General features: G+C 46.5%; 1 protein-coding gene across 1 annotated transcript in view; it reads left to right on the top strand.

Annotated features, from left to right (window-relative positions):
- The window catches only part of LOC135892020 (sodium- and chloride-dependent betaine transporter-like), a 44,337-nt gene that overhangs the window by 5,329 nt on the left and 21,849 nt on the right, over nucleotides 1-17,159 (top strand). The window contains exons 4-11 of the mRNA XM_065419695.1: nucleotides 1,549-1,636; nucleotides 4,005-4,137; nucleotides 7,440-7,574; nucleotides 10,067-10,170; nucleotides 11,230-11,354; nucleotides 11,857-11,969; nucleotides 12,918-13,055; nucleotides 15,269-15,371. Coding sequence (XP_065275767.1) covers nucleotides 1,549-1,636; nucleotides 4,005-4,137; nucleotides 7,440-7,574; nucleotides 10,067-10,170; nucleotides 11,230-11,354; nucleotides 11,857-11,969; nucleotides 12,918-13,055; nucleotides 15,269-15,371 — 939 coding nt within the window. The remainder of the gene's footprint in view (nucleotides 1-1,548; nucleotides 1,637-4,004; nucleotides 4,138-7,439; nucleotides 7,575-10,066; nucleotides 10,171-11,229; nucleotides 11,355-11,856; nucleotides 11,970-12,917; nucleotides 13,056-15,268; nucleotides 15,372-17,159) is intronic.

Here is a 17,159-nt window from a genome sequence, read left to right as displayed (position 1 = left end):
GCATCCCTCCACGCATACCTCCCGCACCCCCCACTGCCCAGTGCCCCTCCACAATCCCTCCCACTACCCAGAGCCTCTCCACAACCCCCCAGAGACCTGCTCTGCACCCCGACTCCACTCACCAGCCCCACTGGGAGGTGACTGTGTCTGCTGGGCTGAGCGAGGAGCGATCCAGCAGAGCTGCATGGGGCTGTCTCTCACTCAGCCGACTCTGGCCCCACTCGTACTGGGACCTGGCAAAAATTGAATTTTTAGGTGCCCCTAGTCACGTGCCTACTGTGCCCAATGGGAAATCCAGCCCTGCTCATGGTGCCCATTCTTCTTTATGGCCTGGGCTCCTCAGCTAGACTACTTCTCCCATGATGCACCATGGCCAGGATGCAACAGCCTCCTGACACCATGAGGAGAGACCATGGTGCATCATGGGTTAGGTAGTCTGACCAGGGAACTCAGCTCATAGCAGGAGCATGCGGCATCCAAACTACAACTCTATGGCAGCATTTCCAAATCAAAATGTTTTGGTTTTCGATTTTTCACGGGAAATTGAAAATTTTCAGCAGCAAAAAAAGCCCATTTTCAGACCAGCTTTAGTCTGGAGTCATCACCCCACTCTAAGCCATGGAAGGAGCTTTTCACTGGAGCTGGCACTGCCCTTATCTAGTGTGACAGGGTACAGCACAACCCACTCACTGCACCTCAGACCCTCAAGCATCTGGGCCAGTCTCCATCACAGCAGAGAACTGTTTGTTCAGTCAGTCTTTGGCTCACTCAGGCCAGGTCTCTGCTAGGAGTGCACTGTCGGGATAGCTGCACCAGTGTACTGTACAGGCAAAGCACGTCTCATGTGGTTGCAGCTTATACTGGCAAAATTGTGCTTTTTCCAGTATTGCTTATTCCAGCTCACCCCCACCCCTCCTCGTTCCCTGAGTAAAATAAGCTTTCCTGACAAAACTCTTATAGTCTCAAATCAAGGTTGGATGTTTTTCTGAAAGATTTGCTCTGGGGATTATTTTGGGGAAGGTCTATGGCCTGTGTCATCCAGGAAGCCAGACTGGCTGGTCGCAGTGGTCCCTTCTGGCCGTGGAATCTGCGGATCTATGAAAGTTCCCCTCTCCATGTTCAGTCGACTCACAGTCCTTCCCTGGCCATACCCCTGACAGGGGTCACTGCCTTCCCCAAAGGGGGAATCCGACTCTCACAGCTCCAGAAGCAGAGCTTTATTTGTGGGGAAAGCCAGGGAAATGCCTCTCTGAGCTATCTCTTAACATTAAGTAACTTCCCAGCCTGGGTAACCATAGTTGCTGCCCCACAGTACCCTGCATTCCACAGCCATCTGGGTTCTATTCAGTAAGGAGCTTCCACTTCCCTCATCCCTCTGGCTGTTCCTGGACAAGGATTCTGGCAGGGGTGGGGGGAGAGTGAAGTTTTACAGGGCAGCGTGAAGTGTTTGTGTGCAGCTGCAGTGAACAGGGAGGAGGCGGGAGGGAGCACAAAGGCTGAGAAACATGAGAATTCTCCAGGCTCACCGACTTGCTTCCTCCTTTGTAGATCGCTGCGTGGACTTTCTGAATCACTCTAACGTGGAGAACTGGACAGCGCCTGCTAATGCCACCTCCCCAGTTACTGAGTTCTGGGAGTACGTACCCCGGTTTCACACTCTTCTCTCCTCAAGCGGTCACAGCAGTGTGAATACTCCAAATGGAGTCTCTGTAAGGCCAAAAAAGATGTGCAAGTGCCACATCTCGGAGCCCAGACCTATGGCACATTGCACATCATGGGGCACATGAGCACACTCACTGCACATGCAAACTTGCATATTGACTGGGCACACTGACTGACAGAAATCCATGGGGCACGTGGGCACTCCCAAGACACACGCTGTCTCACCCCATGCACCACACAGCCCCAAAGGTCAGACATTGACCCTTACCGAGAACACATGCACATACGCACACGGACACATTCTTTCTGACATGGCAGATGCACTCAGCACCCGCAGGTTGCGGATACACAGGGCCTGAACACTTGTTGGCAGGGCCGCCCTGACAGACACCCAGCGGGCACGCATGTACGCACACCAAGTATGATGATCTATCTAGAGCAGGAGGCCAGGTGGGAGGGGGCTGGAAGAGATTCTGCAAAGATGCTCTGCGGTGAAGCAGGAAGAGACAATGTAGCTTTTCCCCTTATTCTAATTGAGTTCCTTGTTCAGTGTTAGAGGAAAGCAACTTTTTCTGTGATTCTTTACTGCTGGGTACCTAATGCACCCCGTGAAAACACCCAGAGGGCAAACAGACGTAGCACCCGAGAGGAGTCCTGAAAGGAGAAATGCTGCAGAATACACTGTAGGGAATCATCCAGCACTGGCCCTCAGGGGTGTGTGAACAGTATGGGAGTTGTAATTCTAAGGACTCGCACTCACAACCGTGCCCCCCACCCAATCTAGGGAAGTCACGGGAAGCAAGTGGGAATCAGGGGCTCAATCACAATAGCACGTTTTCATCCATCGCTTTCAAAGTGCTTTGCAAAGATGATCAGTATCCATTATCCCACTTAGCCTGTCTGGGTATGTCTACACAGCAACTAGACACTCACGTCTGGCCTGTGCCAGGCGACTCGGGCTTGCGGGGCTGTTTCATTGCTGTGTAGACGTCCAGGCTTGGGCTGGAGCCTGGGTTCTAGAACCCTTCCGGGTGGGAGGGTCCCTGATTCTGGGCTCCAGCCCGAGCTCAGGAATCTACATTGCAGTGAAACAGCCCCGCAGCCCTTCCTCCCCTTCCCTTCCCCCCCCCCCCCGGTGAGGCTGACTCAGCTGGCACGGGCCAGCTGCGGGTTTTTCTTTGCTGTGTCTCAGCTTCCCCATTGGTGAAGTGACTTGTCGAATGCCACAGGATGAGCCAGAGGAAGAGTTGGGACTTCAGTGTCAGGCTCCTGTGCCCTGGGCACATCCACCAATAGCTACAAAAACCATTGTGATTTCAGTACAACATTAGGGGCTCCCCTGTAGCTGGCAGAGTTCTGGGGAGGGGAGGGGGTTTGGCCGGGAGGACATAGAGTTGTCATAGCTATTAGGGTAGTGAGAGGCTGCAGGGGAACTGTCTGGACATGGTGGTCAGTTCTCACATGGTCCCCGTTATGCTATGTCTACACTATGAACGGGGGGGGGGGGTGGTCCCAGCTCTTGTAGATATACTGATGCCAGCTCTCATCTGAGCTAGTGTGTGTAAAAGAGTAGAAATAGTAGTGTAGCCATGGTAGCATGGGCAGAGACAGCACTGTGCTAGCTGCCCTGAGTACAAACCTCCTGAACTCCATGGGTACGTAGTGGGGGCTCCTAGCACAAGCCACCCCTGCCCATGCTACCACGACTACACTGCTATTGTCAGTGTGCTAACTCAGGTGAGTGTGAGGGCGAGTATGGCTGGGTGAAGTGGGAATCACCCCGCTCCCCCGCTCATCGTGTAGACATAGCCTTAGGGAGTCTGGGTGCTGAGGGGAACCTGTAGGGATGAATGAGGGCCATAACCATAAGGGTTCCTGGAGAGAGCCATAGAACATGTGGTGTTTGGAGGAAACAAAGTAGCCAGCAGGTGATTAGGTGCCATTGATGATACCGGGGGGCTGTAGGGGAGGCTGCTGATTGAGTGTGGCCTGTGAGGCAGCCAAAGGGATGGCAGTGATGTGAGATCGGGAGTGACTGTGCTGTGAATGGTTGGGGGCTGCAGTGGGGCTATTGAGGGCTTTAGGAGAGTTGGAGAGCCCAGGCTGACTAAAGGGTGAGGTGGAACTGCAGGGCCAGGCTGCGAGGGGATCCCAGAGACACCTAAGGCATTGTGGTGACCAAGAATACAGTATTGCTGTCAGGGCTAGGGTGACTGGAAGGAGGAGTGATGGGGCAGATTGGGCAGCTGCGCTATGGGATGTGTATGAAAACTCTGGGCGGGGGGCTGCTGGAAGAGTCAAGTCTGGGATGTTAACCTTTCTCTCGCCTCCTGCACTGGCAGGAAGCGAGCCCTGGGGCTCACAGACGGTATTCACAATCTGGGCACTGTGCGCTGGGAGCTGGCTCTCTGCCTCCTGCTCGCCTGGGTCATCTGCTACTTCTGCATCTGGAAAGGAGTCAAGTCCACAGGCAAAGTAAGAGAAAAGTCTGTCCCCTTAGTCCCTAAACCTCCTCCTAGCTGCCATTATATCTCTTTCCCCCCCTTTTTAGCCTTCTCCATGATACAGAGAAGAAGAAGAAAGGAGGCAGGGAACACACAAGACATAGGGCCATACTCGGATTGGCATGGGTGGGTGCAACTGCATTGAGGTCACAGCTGCTTACGCTGGGTCTAAATTTAGTCCATTATGAGAAGAGCAAAGAAAGTCAGTCAATCAGAGGGGAGACAAGGGAAAGATCTTAGAAGAAATGGTGAGGTCCTAGCCCAGCATGGTCCACTGTAATGGGGAAACCTTGTGAAAGACGCTGCTTCACCATTCGCAACACACAATCATCCAGTTGCTGATGCACAGTCCCCACGTGGTCTGGTGGCCTTTGCAACATTAGCCTGTTTTAGTGTCAAATCTCCAATCACCAATCATAATTAAACACCAGAGCTGAGTGAATATCCCACTAGAAATAATCTCCTTAGGGGGTTCATCGCGGTTACCTTCCACTTCCTCATTATTTGTAATTGCTCAGTTTGGGGGTTTTCTGTCTCTCTTTTTTTCCCCCTTTAACTCAATGGATTGCTCACAAACAGGGCGCTGCTGTGAGCATTCCACACTCGATACTGAAAATTTGAGCTTGGCTGGCTGGTTGTGATTGTATAAGTCACATGGTATTGTTTCTATTCCTGGATTGGATGAGCATAACATATTTCACATGGGAGGCTTAAAGAAGCCACTCAGGCTTCAGTGGTGCAGGGCTGAAGTATAACCCCCTGAGCAGCAGTGAGGGTGGGTTATACTACTCAGGGTTGGTCTTGCACATTTCTAGAGGACCTGTGACAATCGCTGAGGGGTGAGTGGCCAGTTTCTTCAATCCCCTTCTTCCATAAAAGATGTTTCCCACTATTTGCTCTCTCTCCATCCATGAGGCTCCCATCACTCTCACCTTTTCCTGGTACAGGTATTGGGACGCGTCCTTCACAATAGACACATCTCTTTAGTTCTGCGTCAATGAGCTGCTGAGTCCACAGGGCTGTCTTCATCTCCCATATTTACAACCTTTTTACCACTGTGCTCCTTGGCTCAACTCTCAGATGGGAATGTGTGGAGCCTGCAAGACTCTTTGCCTTTAATGGAAATGTACTGAGTTGCTCTCTCCTGCTTGCTGCATATGTGTGGAGACCCAGGGGACTCAATTAAAATCCATGTCTCCTCCCCACTCTTCTCTCTTTGCACTTCAGAAAACAATCAAATACTGAAGTGTAAACATGCGGATTTAAAAAGATACTTTAAAATGATGTTGAAAAATTGGAAAGGATTTAGAAGAGCCAAAAGAATGATCTGATGCCTGGAAAATCTGTCTTGCAGTTAAAGCCAACCTGGAAATGGTTTTCCTGTCCTGTGGAAACTTTTGAGATTTCAAAAAACGTTTCCCATCCTGAATCAGGACAAAAGGTCAAAATATTAAAAAATTTCACAAACTGAAAATAAAAAAAAAAAAAAAAAATCAATTTGGGTCAATTGAAACATCTAGTTTCAATAATTTTGCAATGTTTCATTTCTATTACAAGTTTTCAATTTTTTTTTTACTTCCATTAGTTTAGTTTTCTAAACCTAAAAATTATTTTGAACTGGTAAGCCAGAATTTGTCATGTTGGCAATTTTGAAACTTTATATACAAAACATTGAGTACCGATTTGTGGAAACCGACCCTGTTTCATGAAAAGTTTTGGTTTTTCACAAATCCACATATTTTGATGGGCAAAAATAGTTTGATCAAATTTTTTCCAACCATATCTACTGTGAGAGACTAAAAAAAGCTCAATCTATTTATCTTAACAAAGAGAATGTATTTACATGGGCAGAATATTTCTGACAGTAGATGGCTCCTTAATCTAGCAAAGTCATAACAAGAGCCTACGGTTGGCCGCTGAAGTTTGACCAATTTAGACTAGAAATAAGGTGCAAATGTTTAACAGTGAGACTAATTAACCATTGGAGCAATTTACCTAGGAATGTGGTGGATTCTCCATTATTCCAAATCTTTAAATCAAGGCTAGATGTTTTTCTACAATAAATGTTCTAGCTCAGTCAGATGTTATGGGCTTACTGCAGAAATTGCTGTGTGAAATTGTATGGCCGGTGCTACGCATAATGGTCCTCTCTGCCTTAAAATCTACTAATCTGATGGGATGCTATCAAGTCATTTAACTGTTCTGCTGTGTTTCTTACCACCTGAAAAAGTTGTGCTTTGACATATTATGAACAAGCAGTAGAGAGATCACAGAATCTCTTAAGAAGTACATACCTTGGTTTAATATTTGCAGTGGTATAAGATTATTTTCAGAGATCATCTACAGACGTTTGTAGTCAACAGGAAGTCAACTCTTGACTGAAAGTTATTTTTTAATAGTCAATACTTAAAGGCCCGGTACCAGATCCTAGAGCTGGGAGAATAATTCATATGAAAAGTCTGAATGAGTAGTTTTTTAAAACCAGTTCACTTTAGCCACATTTGTGTTACTTTTGTGTTTACTTTCCTCATACTTCAAATAAATCTGGTTTACTAGCATAAATGTTCACAAAAAGTGAATTTCAGAGACAAATTTCAGTGCCAGCAGTGCTTGTGTGCTCCTCCAATCAGGGAACAGAAACAGTACCATCTGACTTATTTGACAAATCACAGTTAAATAACACAGTTTGATGTTTGAATATTTGCGATCGATCCATAGTGTGAACAAAAATTCAAAAGTATATTATTTGAGTGAATCTGAATAATGAATACCTTTAGGGAAATTGCAGCTTGCTCACTGATATTCAATTCCAGAAGCAGAAAAATGGGCTTGACGAATGATTCATTCTGCTCAAACCGTTCCCTAAACCAATGCCTTTCATTTCCCACACAAAAGAGAGGATAGGAGGGCTTTACAAAACTGTGGTCAAGGCTTTCAAAAATACGTCAAGATTTGGGGGGCTCTCAGATTCAAGTTGAGATGCCTTAAAGAGTCTGAATTTTTCAGTGTGGTGAACAATCACTCTTGGGAAATCAGACCTCTGCCGGGTGTCTCAAATTGCTGCCTTGTCCCCCTCAAATTCACTGCTCACTTTTGGAAATCTTGGCCATGAATAGAAATATTTTCATGACCTTTAATTAGAATTCAGTGAAAGCAGAGGCTTTGGGGATTTAAAGACTCAGGTGTTGTTAATAATAGAGTTAGGGGATTTGCTTTGGATGTATAATCTATAGGGTGACAACATCCCCTTTTTATCCTTCTCTCTGCTTCCAGGTTGTTTACTTCACTGCCACATTTCCCTACTTGATGCTTTTTGTCTTGCTGATTCGAGGGGTCACCCTGCCTGGTGCTGCTGAGGGAATCATGTTCTACCTGAAGCCAGACATTTCCAGGCTTGCAGATGCACAGGTGAGTGAATACAGCCTGATACTGTGAGGTGTGGAGAGACTCCAACAAAGTGGTGATGGGAAAAGCAGGGGTTCAGCACCTCACAGGATCAGGCCTTAATTGACTGCTATCTAGATCAGGTTGGACTTCCCTCCCCTAAGAGACCGACAAAATATTGAGGCCTCTTTAAAAGGGTTGATGGGGGAATCTCAGCCCAGCACAAATATAGCCTTTTTGTCAGGATATTTTAAACAAATGGATGTGTTAGGTCATTGCTGTTTAGGGGCTTGGCAAATGCAGAAGCATCTATGAAATATTCAGTGTATGACAGATGGTTTTGTTGAGCCTTAAGTGAAATGATGTTGAACAAAAGAAGAAAAAAAACTCCCTCTTCACGCTCTCTGGCCCAGCTTGAGCTTTTCTTGGAAGAGGCTGGAGCTTCCTCGGGGAGACGAGCTTCCTAGTATAAGACAAACTGCAGTAGGTAACTATTGGAGCTACAACTGGTCAGTTTTTATAAACAGGAGCCCCTTTATTCTGAGATTCGGCATTAGTGGCATTTGCTGTGAAATCAGCACCTTCTTGCAGAATTGTGCTCCAGAATCTCGACTTTAATTTAAAAAACATTGTTTCTAGCCCTTGTCCGTATGGGGGAAAAAAGCTTGAAACTGTGTAACTTGCATTCAGTGTTAGTTCCCTGAGTTTGCAGATCTCCAAACTATTGTTCCATGCATCCCAATGGGGTGTTAATTCTGAGACCTAATGGAGGGTATTTAAATGTTAATTATTTCACTGCTGATTATTGTAGCAGAAGCAATCAGCTAATGGGCTTTTCCCACAATCTCAAACTGTCTCCCACATCTTCCCAGATGGCAAAAGGCCCAACTGCTCCCTACCCAGCTGCTAACACCTCCAGCTTTCAGATGCAGTTATGTCTTGTCAACACAAAAATCGGTGACATGTTGAAAACATGGAGACAGCTTAAGTTAAATGGAATTTTAATATGAAAATAAACAACACAGGGGTTGAGTGTTTTATTCGTGTTCAGTTAATTCATTAAAAACCTCCATTTTCTAATCTAAATGAAGTTGATATGGAATTTCTGGTCTGCCACATGGGAGAGCGGCAGGAGCCAAACACCTTGCTGCAGAATTTGGGTCCAGTTTGTTGTGGAGAAGGTTGGACCTTGATTATAATGGGGCGGGGGGAGGGGGGGGAAGTGCGGGAAGGTTCCTGGGTGAATCAGTAGGTCTGGATCCATGAGGGATCTCAGTTAATTCAAACAGCAGTGGCTGGCTGCGTGTATTTGAAGGCCTGCCAATTTGCAGCCACTTGGAAGCCTGCTGGGCACCGTTTAGGGGACAGCAAGGATACTGGACAAGGTGTTCCTTCCTGGCTGTTAACTTGCTACTAATATCCTTCCCTGGCTGTGTGGAAGATTCTGAGCACTGCAGCCCATCTTTGTGGCTCTGTACACTAGCATCACACGGTGTGAGAGAAAGTGCTATCAATACAGTGAAGTGGAGGAGGAGCCAGCAGCTGAAGGCTGAAATAACAACAAACTCTGCTGCTCTGGATGGGTGCCGGGATGAGTTAATGGTGGTGATGAGATACTATGAACCCAACATCTCCTGGCTGCTCCCGTTGTCCTGATCTTCTTCCACCCTCATGTGTAGGGAATACCGGGTGGTGTGGTGTCATATAAAGGTTTTATTGGCACTTGTTTGGGATGGCTTTGTGAGATACTCATGGTTTTTTCACTCCCAAGCAGCTACGTGATCTCCAACTTGTGCTGGTACAGTCTTTATACCTTGCCACATCCCCATGCACCCTCTCTGTACATTCTCCGGGCCCTTTAGCTTAGAAAAAATGAATGGTGTTTGGGATTGATCTAGCCCCCTGAATCACTGCCTCGGGGGAACGATGATGACAGCCCTCTTGGAATATGCCCTCCATCAGGGTAGCTGGTGAAGGACAGATTATGCAACAGACACCCTAGGGCAGGGATAGTCAATTACTTTTTGTCAAGGTCCAAATTTCTTGGTCAAGGTATAGTCCAGGTCCAGAGTCCAGAGAAATATTTTCACACCTCCATAACAATAATGATGATAATAAGCAAATACAAAGATTTTGCGGTCCGTTCGAAAGTGTCTGGCAGTCCAGATTTGGCAGTCAATAGGCACGGTCTGCATATTGACTGCCCCTGTCTGAGGGCTTAAAAATCACTCTACCTTCCCCACTCAAATCCATTCTTCCTTGGATTATTTGAGAGAAGCCATTGGGGTCCAGAAGGAAAATCCTCCCTTTTCATGGTGGAATCTTCACTCCAGTCCCCCAAGCTGGGACAATCAATCCAGAGACACGTCACACCCTGTATGGATTCTTCCCTTCTCTGCCTGATGTGGATTTCTCTATGTCTGACAGATTGCTTCCCGAAGTGTGTGTACCCTGACAGGACTTTACCATCTATTTCCTTAGCCATGGCTGGAAATCACTGTCCTTTTCTGTTCTAGGTGTGGATGGATGCAGGCACTCAGATCTTCTTCTCTTATGCTATCTGCCAGGGGTGCCTGACAGCCTTGGGCAGCTACAACAAGTACAATAACAACTGTTACAGGTAGGAGCAGCCTGTGCCTCTCTCTCCCTCTCACATCCAGCTGAGGGCCGTGTGGGCAGCCGAGCAGAATGTAGTTGGAGCTGTGGCACTCACTGCTTCGAAATCATGCGTGGGGCCCATGCCATTTCATCCTATGCTCTTGTCAGCTCTTACAAGCTAAGCAGGGCTCAGCGACTGGATAGGAGACTACCCAGGAAAACCCAGGGGCTACAAGAAATGCCTTTGGTGGCTCTGCCGGTGGCACTCTTCCATCTGGGCAGGGAGAGGGGGCACGGGACTCCTGGAGATGCCATTGTTGAGTTGATATGAGTATTGTAAAATGTTAACTGATATGGAAATAAGATTTAGTAATGCATGTGGCCAAATTCAGTTCAGTTACCTGGGTCTGATCTTGGGGGAATTACACCAGATTCCCAGTGGTCTAAAGAAGAGGAGAATCTGCCCCACGGCATCAAATGCCTTATTAAAATCCCAGCCCCTTTAGTGCGCCCTGTGTGTGTTTTAATTCGATCAGAAAGAGCAACAGAAAGGTTTGTCTGGCATGACAGGTTCTTTTTCATCCAGTGCTTTTTGCTTCTAGTTCCCTTTTCCTCTCAGGACTGATCCCCAGCCCATTCAAGTCAATGGGAGTCTTTCTATTGGTTTCAGAGGGCTTTGGATCAGGTCCCTTGTTATTTAAGGATCCTTTTTCTCTCAATATTTGTTCCATTGCTCTACCCTCATATGGTGATTCCTGTTGCCCCTTGTTGTGCCAAGTCCCTAGTGACTTCACTGGGGCATCCTGCTTACAATATATGGCTGTAGCCCTCCGTCATTTTTATTGCCAAGTATAATCATGTAGTGCCATGGGTCAAGGCTGTAGGCTGCCGAGTTCTGGGCTGCTGGCCTCTGGAGGCTGCTGGCCTCTGGAGGAGTCTCAGGCTAGTGTTAGTGTAAGCAAGTGCATGGATTCATGTCCCATTCAAAAAGTTGATCACAAAAGCAATTGCCCAAAGTGGTAAATTTGCAGAGGAAAACAATGCCGTCTCTCTCTCTCTCTCTTTGGTTCTTCCCCCACAGGGACTGCTTCATGCTATGTTTCCTGAATAGTGCCACCAGCTTTGTGGCCGGCTTTGCTATCTTCTCTGTGCTGGGCTTCATGGCACAAGAACAGGGCGTGCCCATTTCAGAAGTGGCCGAGTCAGGTAGGTGCTTTCTAAATGTGGCAGGGCCAAAAGGAAAACTTAAAACATGGGTGGACTTTTTAGGAATTGACACCTTTGAATATGAAGCCAACCCATGAGGTTAGCAGTGCTGCTACCTTGAACCAAGGTACATCCTCTGTAATTGCTAGTGTCCCCAGTCCAGTTGCCCAGAACAGCCTCTGCCTATTCTGCGGACTCAGAGGCCCTGTCATCCAGAACCACTGCTTTATTCTCTGCTATCCTGATGCACTTAGTGCCACTGTCCAGAAGCAGAGCTGCATTCTCTGTTGTTTTGAAATCCCTGATTCTTCTTTCCAAAACCAGCCGCTCAGCCCATGTCAGCAGTTATTATCCCGTGTGTCAGTGACCATTGCACGATACATTCTGGGGAAGTGAGGTCTTGGTAGGCTAAGTTTTTTAAACAGCACATCAAACTGGTCTCTGTGTTGCTGGGTCGTGTTGTTGGGGAAACCTCATCCTTACTCAGCTATCTGATTGGCAGGTCCGGGCCTAGCATTCATTGTGTATCCAAAGGCTGTAATGATGATGCCTGTGTCTCAGCTCTGGTCCTGCCTATTCTTCCTTATGCTGATCTTCCTGGGACTGGACAGCCAGGTACAGTAAATAACCCTCCTCTTTCCCTCTAACTGCAAGATGTCTGTCACATGTTTGAGAGCCTCATGTAGATCATAACTCGTGGTTGGGAAATGGTGATGTGTCTCTCAGCCACCTGGAACACCCGTCACACATCCATGTTACTACTTCAGAATGATAATACTTAGAGCTGGCTAGTACATCCCAGCAGTCAGCTGGTGTTAGGTGTTGCTCCTTAACAGTGACCTGCAGCACCTGTACCTTCCAGCATAAGTCTCTGACAATCCAGTGACAACCAGCAGCCACGCTTCTTTGTCCTTCCCGCCAAGTCTGCCCTTAGGGGCTAGCAGTCATCTCTCATGAACCAGGCACTTTACTACACATTTTGTTTCAATCTCCTCTAAGTTCACTAGGACTCCCTTTGTATTGTGACAAGCCCCATCTGTAACTGTAGTTTGATGGCAGCTCTGACTGTACTACGAGTGTTCTTGATTCCAGGTGTGAATTGTGACCTGCAGCACCCTCACTGTCTCCTGGCTCCAGAGTAGCTGCTTCCTGGCAGTAACTTCTTTTATACCACAGTGGTTCCTTGTGACACACAATTTATTTCTTGATAATCCTTTGTGGTGAGGTGCAATTCCCTTATGTCTCCATGTTCCGTGTGTCATTTCTGTTGTACCTGAACATCCTCCCTACTCCAGGTGGAAGGCTTGGGATAATCTCACTCAGTTCCAGATGTGGTTCCAGTCACTCCTCCAGGGTGCTCAATTCCTGATGTTGCACCAGTGGTAACTCCACTTCCTTTGGGACTCAGATGCAGCTACACCTCCCTGTTTCCAAGCAGTTCATGCTTTAGGTGTAGGAAAAAGGAGAGAGACTAACTGAGTGGAAGAATGGAAGTGGGAAAGAGGATGGCTAGGGAAAGAGAGACATTAGGTCCTTGGTTTCTTGACATGAATTCTTCTGCAGTTCGTCTCTGTTGAGAGCGTGGTGACGGCCATTGTCGACATGTACCCAGAAGTTCTCCAGAAGAAAGGGCACCGGGAGCTGCTGATCCTGGCCATTGCAGTCATATGCTACCTACTTAGCCTGATGCTAGTCACTGAGGTAAGAAGGGAAGTACATGGTGGGGGCGAGGGATATGGACTTGTTTGGAGCAGTATTATCTGCAGCAAGTTTGTATTTCACACTGTTAGTTATTCTCTCTCTCTTTAGTTTACTTTATTAGCTGGTGCATATCAGAACCAGTAGTTCTTCTTTCTTATATAGTGCCAGTTGAGATGTTGTCATACTGTATAGCTGAGCCTTCCTCTGGGGTATGTCTCAGAGATAACCTAGCACAGGGGTCAGCAACCTTTCAGAAGTGGTGTGCCGAGTCTTTATGTATTCACTCTAATTTAAGGTTTCGCGTGCCAGTAATACAATTTAATGTTTTTAGAAGGTCTCTTTCTATAACTCTATAATATATAACTAAACTATTGTTGTATGTAAAGTAAATAAGGTTTTTAAAATGTTTAAGAAGCTTCATTTAAAATTAAATTAAAATGCAGAGCCCCCCAGACCGGTGGCCAGGACCCGGGCAGTCTGAGTGCCACTGCAAATCAGCACGATTGCTGCCTTTGGCACACGTGCCATAGGTTGCCTACCCCTGAACCTAGCATCAGGGAAGGGCCACCTGAAAGGAACTTTATATACAAACTCCAGTTCTGATGGCTCTCAGGTCAAAAGTAGAGGAGCTACACGTGAGATGTGAATGCCTCCAGTCTTTGCCATGGTGGAGGCCTTCCAAGGAAAGGCACAGTTGGCTGGCTGTCATGGAAAACATGACTGGGGGTATGAAGGCTGTTGATAGCAGGTCCTAGACTAAGTTAGAGCAGTGGCTCTCAACTTTTCCAGACTACTGTACCCTTTTCAGGAATCTGATTTGTCTTGTGTACCCCGAAGTTTCACCTCACTTAAAAACTACTTGCTTACAAAATCAGACATAAAAATACACAAGTGTCGCAGCACGCTGTTACTGAAAAATGGCTTACGTTCTTATTTTTTACCATATAATTATAAAATAAATCAATTGGAATATAAATATTGTACTTACATTTCAGTGTATAGTATATAGAGCACTATAAACAAGTCATTGTCTGTATGAAATTTTAGTTTGTACTGACTTCACTAGTGCATTTTATGTAGCCTGTTGTAAAACTAGGCAAATATCTAGATGAGTTGATGTACCCCCTGGAAAACCTCGGCGTATCCCCAGAGGTACGTGTACCCCTGGTTGAGAACCACTGATTTAGAGGAAAGAAGTCATTGATAGCTGCTCCCCACACTCTGGAGACGGCAGGATCTTGCTATCTGATACAACCCTTAACCTCTCTTAGATGGCATTCCTGCAGTCTTCTGAAAATTCAGAGGTCCTTGCTGAGATTTTACTGGGGAGAATTCCCGCAGAAGGCAATAGCAGTTTAGCCTAAGTAAGGACTGGGTGAAAACTGCATCAGGACTTCAGGACCTGTCTAACTTCCCTGGGGCTTTTACACATTGCCCATCACTGTGGGATAATCTAAACACTGCACATAGCCGGCTCAGTGTTTGGTGGGATTAATAGGAAAGCTTTTCTTCTGTCTCAGTGGCCATTCAAAGGGTTGAATAATTTTCCAATGTATCTACTCCACTTTTTTCTTTTCTTGGAGGTGCTATTTTCTTGTCAAGACAAGTTGTGAGAACACAAGAGAGAGTCAGATTGTACAAATAGTTTTCCTGAGAGTAGAACAAATGCTCAGTCCATTGTTATTGCACAATAGAGAGCCAAAGGCCGTTGCTTCCATAGGGCTTCCAACTATGCTTGGGATCCGTGCAACATGTAGAGATGGGCTTGAACTAGAAACCCGGCATCTAAACATACTGAACTTCAGGGTAGTTCACACCTAGATCTCAACTTTACGGATTATGTCCAAAGCTCAACATAGCCAAGGACCACATTCAGAAACAGTGCGATAAACTTGCCAGGGAGAATGGTCTATAGCAGCGTTTAAAAAAACCCCAAATCCCTGTTCTCTGTGGACAGTGAAATCATGCTATGAAATGATTGTGAAACATCATCCTGGCCCCATGCCTGACCATCATTTTAGTGCCTGGTGGTACCTAGTATAATTTCCTAGTGTGGACAGGCCTAGAGAGAGATCCTTCCTCCAACGCCCCTTTGCTCTGTGTGCAGTTCCCCTGTCCCTCAGCCTTGTTTTGTATTTGTCCAAATTCCATTTTCTCTTGCACATACCCTTCTGCTGAGCCCTCCACGTCTCCCCTTTCTCTGCTTGACACAGGGTGGAATGTACATCTTCCAGCTGTTTGATTATTATGCTGCCAGCGGTACGTGCCTACTGTTCCTGGCCATTTTTGAAGTCATCTGTGTTGGCTGGGTATATGGTAAGTGGAACACAAGGACCCAGACTGCTATGGGAGGGATGGGAATAGCCATGTCAGCCCCATGGAAAAGCAGGAATGCCTCGTGCTTCCCATTTAATCTGTTCACCCATGGGATTCCTCAGTCCCCATACATTTAGTGTAGGAATGATTCTTATCTCTGCTTTGAAAGGGATTTTCCCAGGAAGAGAAGTGAATTCAGTCTTCCTGCTCATTCAGGCATAGGTTCTGTCTCCCACGCACTGTGCTGTTCTGCCAGTGGACCTCTAGCCCTTTCTGGCTGACACAGACTATGCTCATTTAGAGCAGAAGAGGATTTTCCACGTAGGAGTGGCACTGGCTGCCGTTTTATGGCTGACCTGTCATGCAATCTCCCTCTGTCTTTCTGTTAATTTAATCCTGACAATTTATTTAATCTGAAATTCCATATACATACACACTGTGAATTAGCATGCATAAAACTCATTTGCATAGTGTCTGGCCACAGTTACAAATGAAATTAAAGGTCTGATCTAGCGCCCAGTGAAATCAATAGAAAACTCCCAATGACTTGAAGAGGAACAAGGTTGGACCCCAAAAGCTTGTGCCTGCTCCCTCTGTGTGTGCATGTGTCTGTGTGAGAGAGATTTATACAAATGCAAAAACCAGAGCATGGATTCATTGCAGGACCACCCAAAATGCTGCCTTAGGGCATCACTTCACCTTGTATCTGCTCTGGTTATCTAAAACAGTCCTCATGGTTTCAATCTCAGCTCTGATGCAGCAAGAGGACTGTATGTGAGCTCTCTTCTGGAACAGTTAATCCCAGTGTGTACGTGTTGTTTGGAGAATGCTCCCTGCAGCATGTTATTGGGGCATCAGCCTTCAAATCCAGAGCTCTGAAAACTTATCAACTTATTCTACGCTCGGTTTTCAGAGCTGGGAAAAAATTACATTAGTGCTTCCCCTTTGGCAAATGCCATCAGTGGGTTTGACTCAGCCTGGTCTGTTTACAGGACTAAAGCTGTGGACCTGAAATCTCAAATCCTTGTAACAATGCCTTGCTGACAGGCAGGAGGAAGCTACTTAGTGGTGGATGGCATCATAATCCCTGGCAATAGGGAAGCTTGGAATGTGTGTTTGTGTTAGCGCCACTGCTGTAATACTTTGCAATGTAAGCCAGAGAATCGGTGCTGCTGACCCATAGCCAGGGGAAAACCCATTAACTGGCATTAGTCACTTTTTTTAAACCAACTCCCCCATTTTTTCCCCTACTGACTCCATTTCAACACTCTTAGAAATGAAGCCAGCAAGTGCAAATTAGAGTAAAGCCATTACAATCACAACATGTATTGTCCTGACCTGACCTATGAGGAAATGTTAAAAAAACAAAACAAAACAAAACTGGGCATGTTTAGTCTTAAGAAAAGAAGACGGGGCAGGGGTGGGGTGGGGCTGAGAACAGTCTTCAGATATATTAAGGGCTGTTCTAAAGAAGTTGGGGATCAATTGTTCTCCAGGTCCACTAAAGGTCGGACAAGATGTAATTGGCTTACTGTAAAATAAGGGAGATTTAGGTTAGATATGAGGAAAAACTTTCTAACTATAAATAGTAGTTAAGCACTGGAACAGGCTTCCAAGGGAGGTTGAGGAATCCCCATCACTGGAGGTTTTTAAGAACAGGTTAGACAAACACCTGTCAGGGATGGTCTAGGTTCATTTGGTCCTGCCTCTGAGCAGGGGCTGGACTCGATGCCCTCTTGAGGTCCCTTCCCGCCCCACATATCTATGATTCTGTGAATACGCAGCATG

This window comes from Emys orbicularis, chromosome 1 (assembly GCF_028017835.1).
Source record: "Emys orbicularis isolate rEmyOrb1 chromosome 1, rEmyOrb1.hap1, whole genome shotgun sequence".
Classification (NCBI taxonomy): domain Eukaryota; kingdom Metazoa; phylum Chordata; order Testudines; family Emydidae; genus Emys; species Emys orbicularis.
Note: the sequence above shows the minus strand (reverse complement) of the source record. Positions and strands in the feature narration are given on the sequence as shown.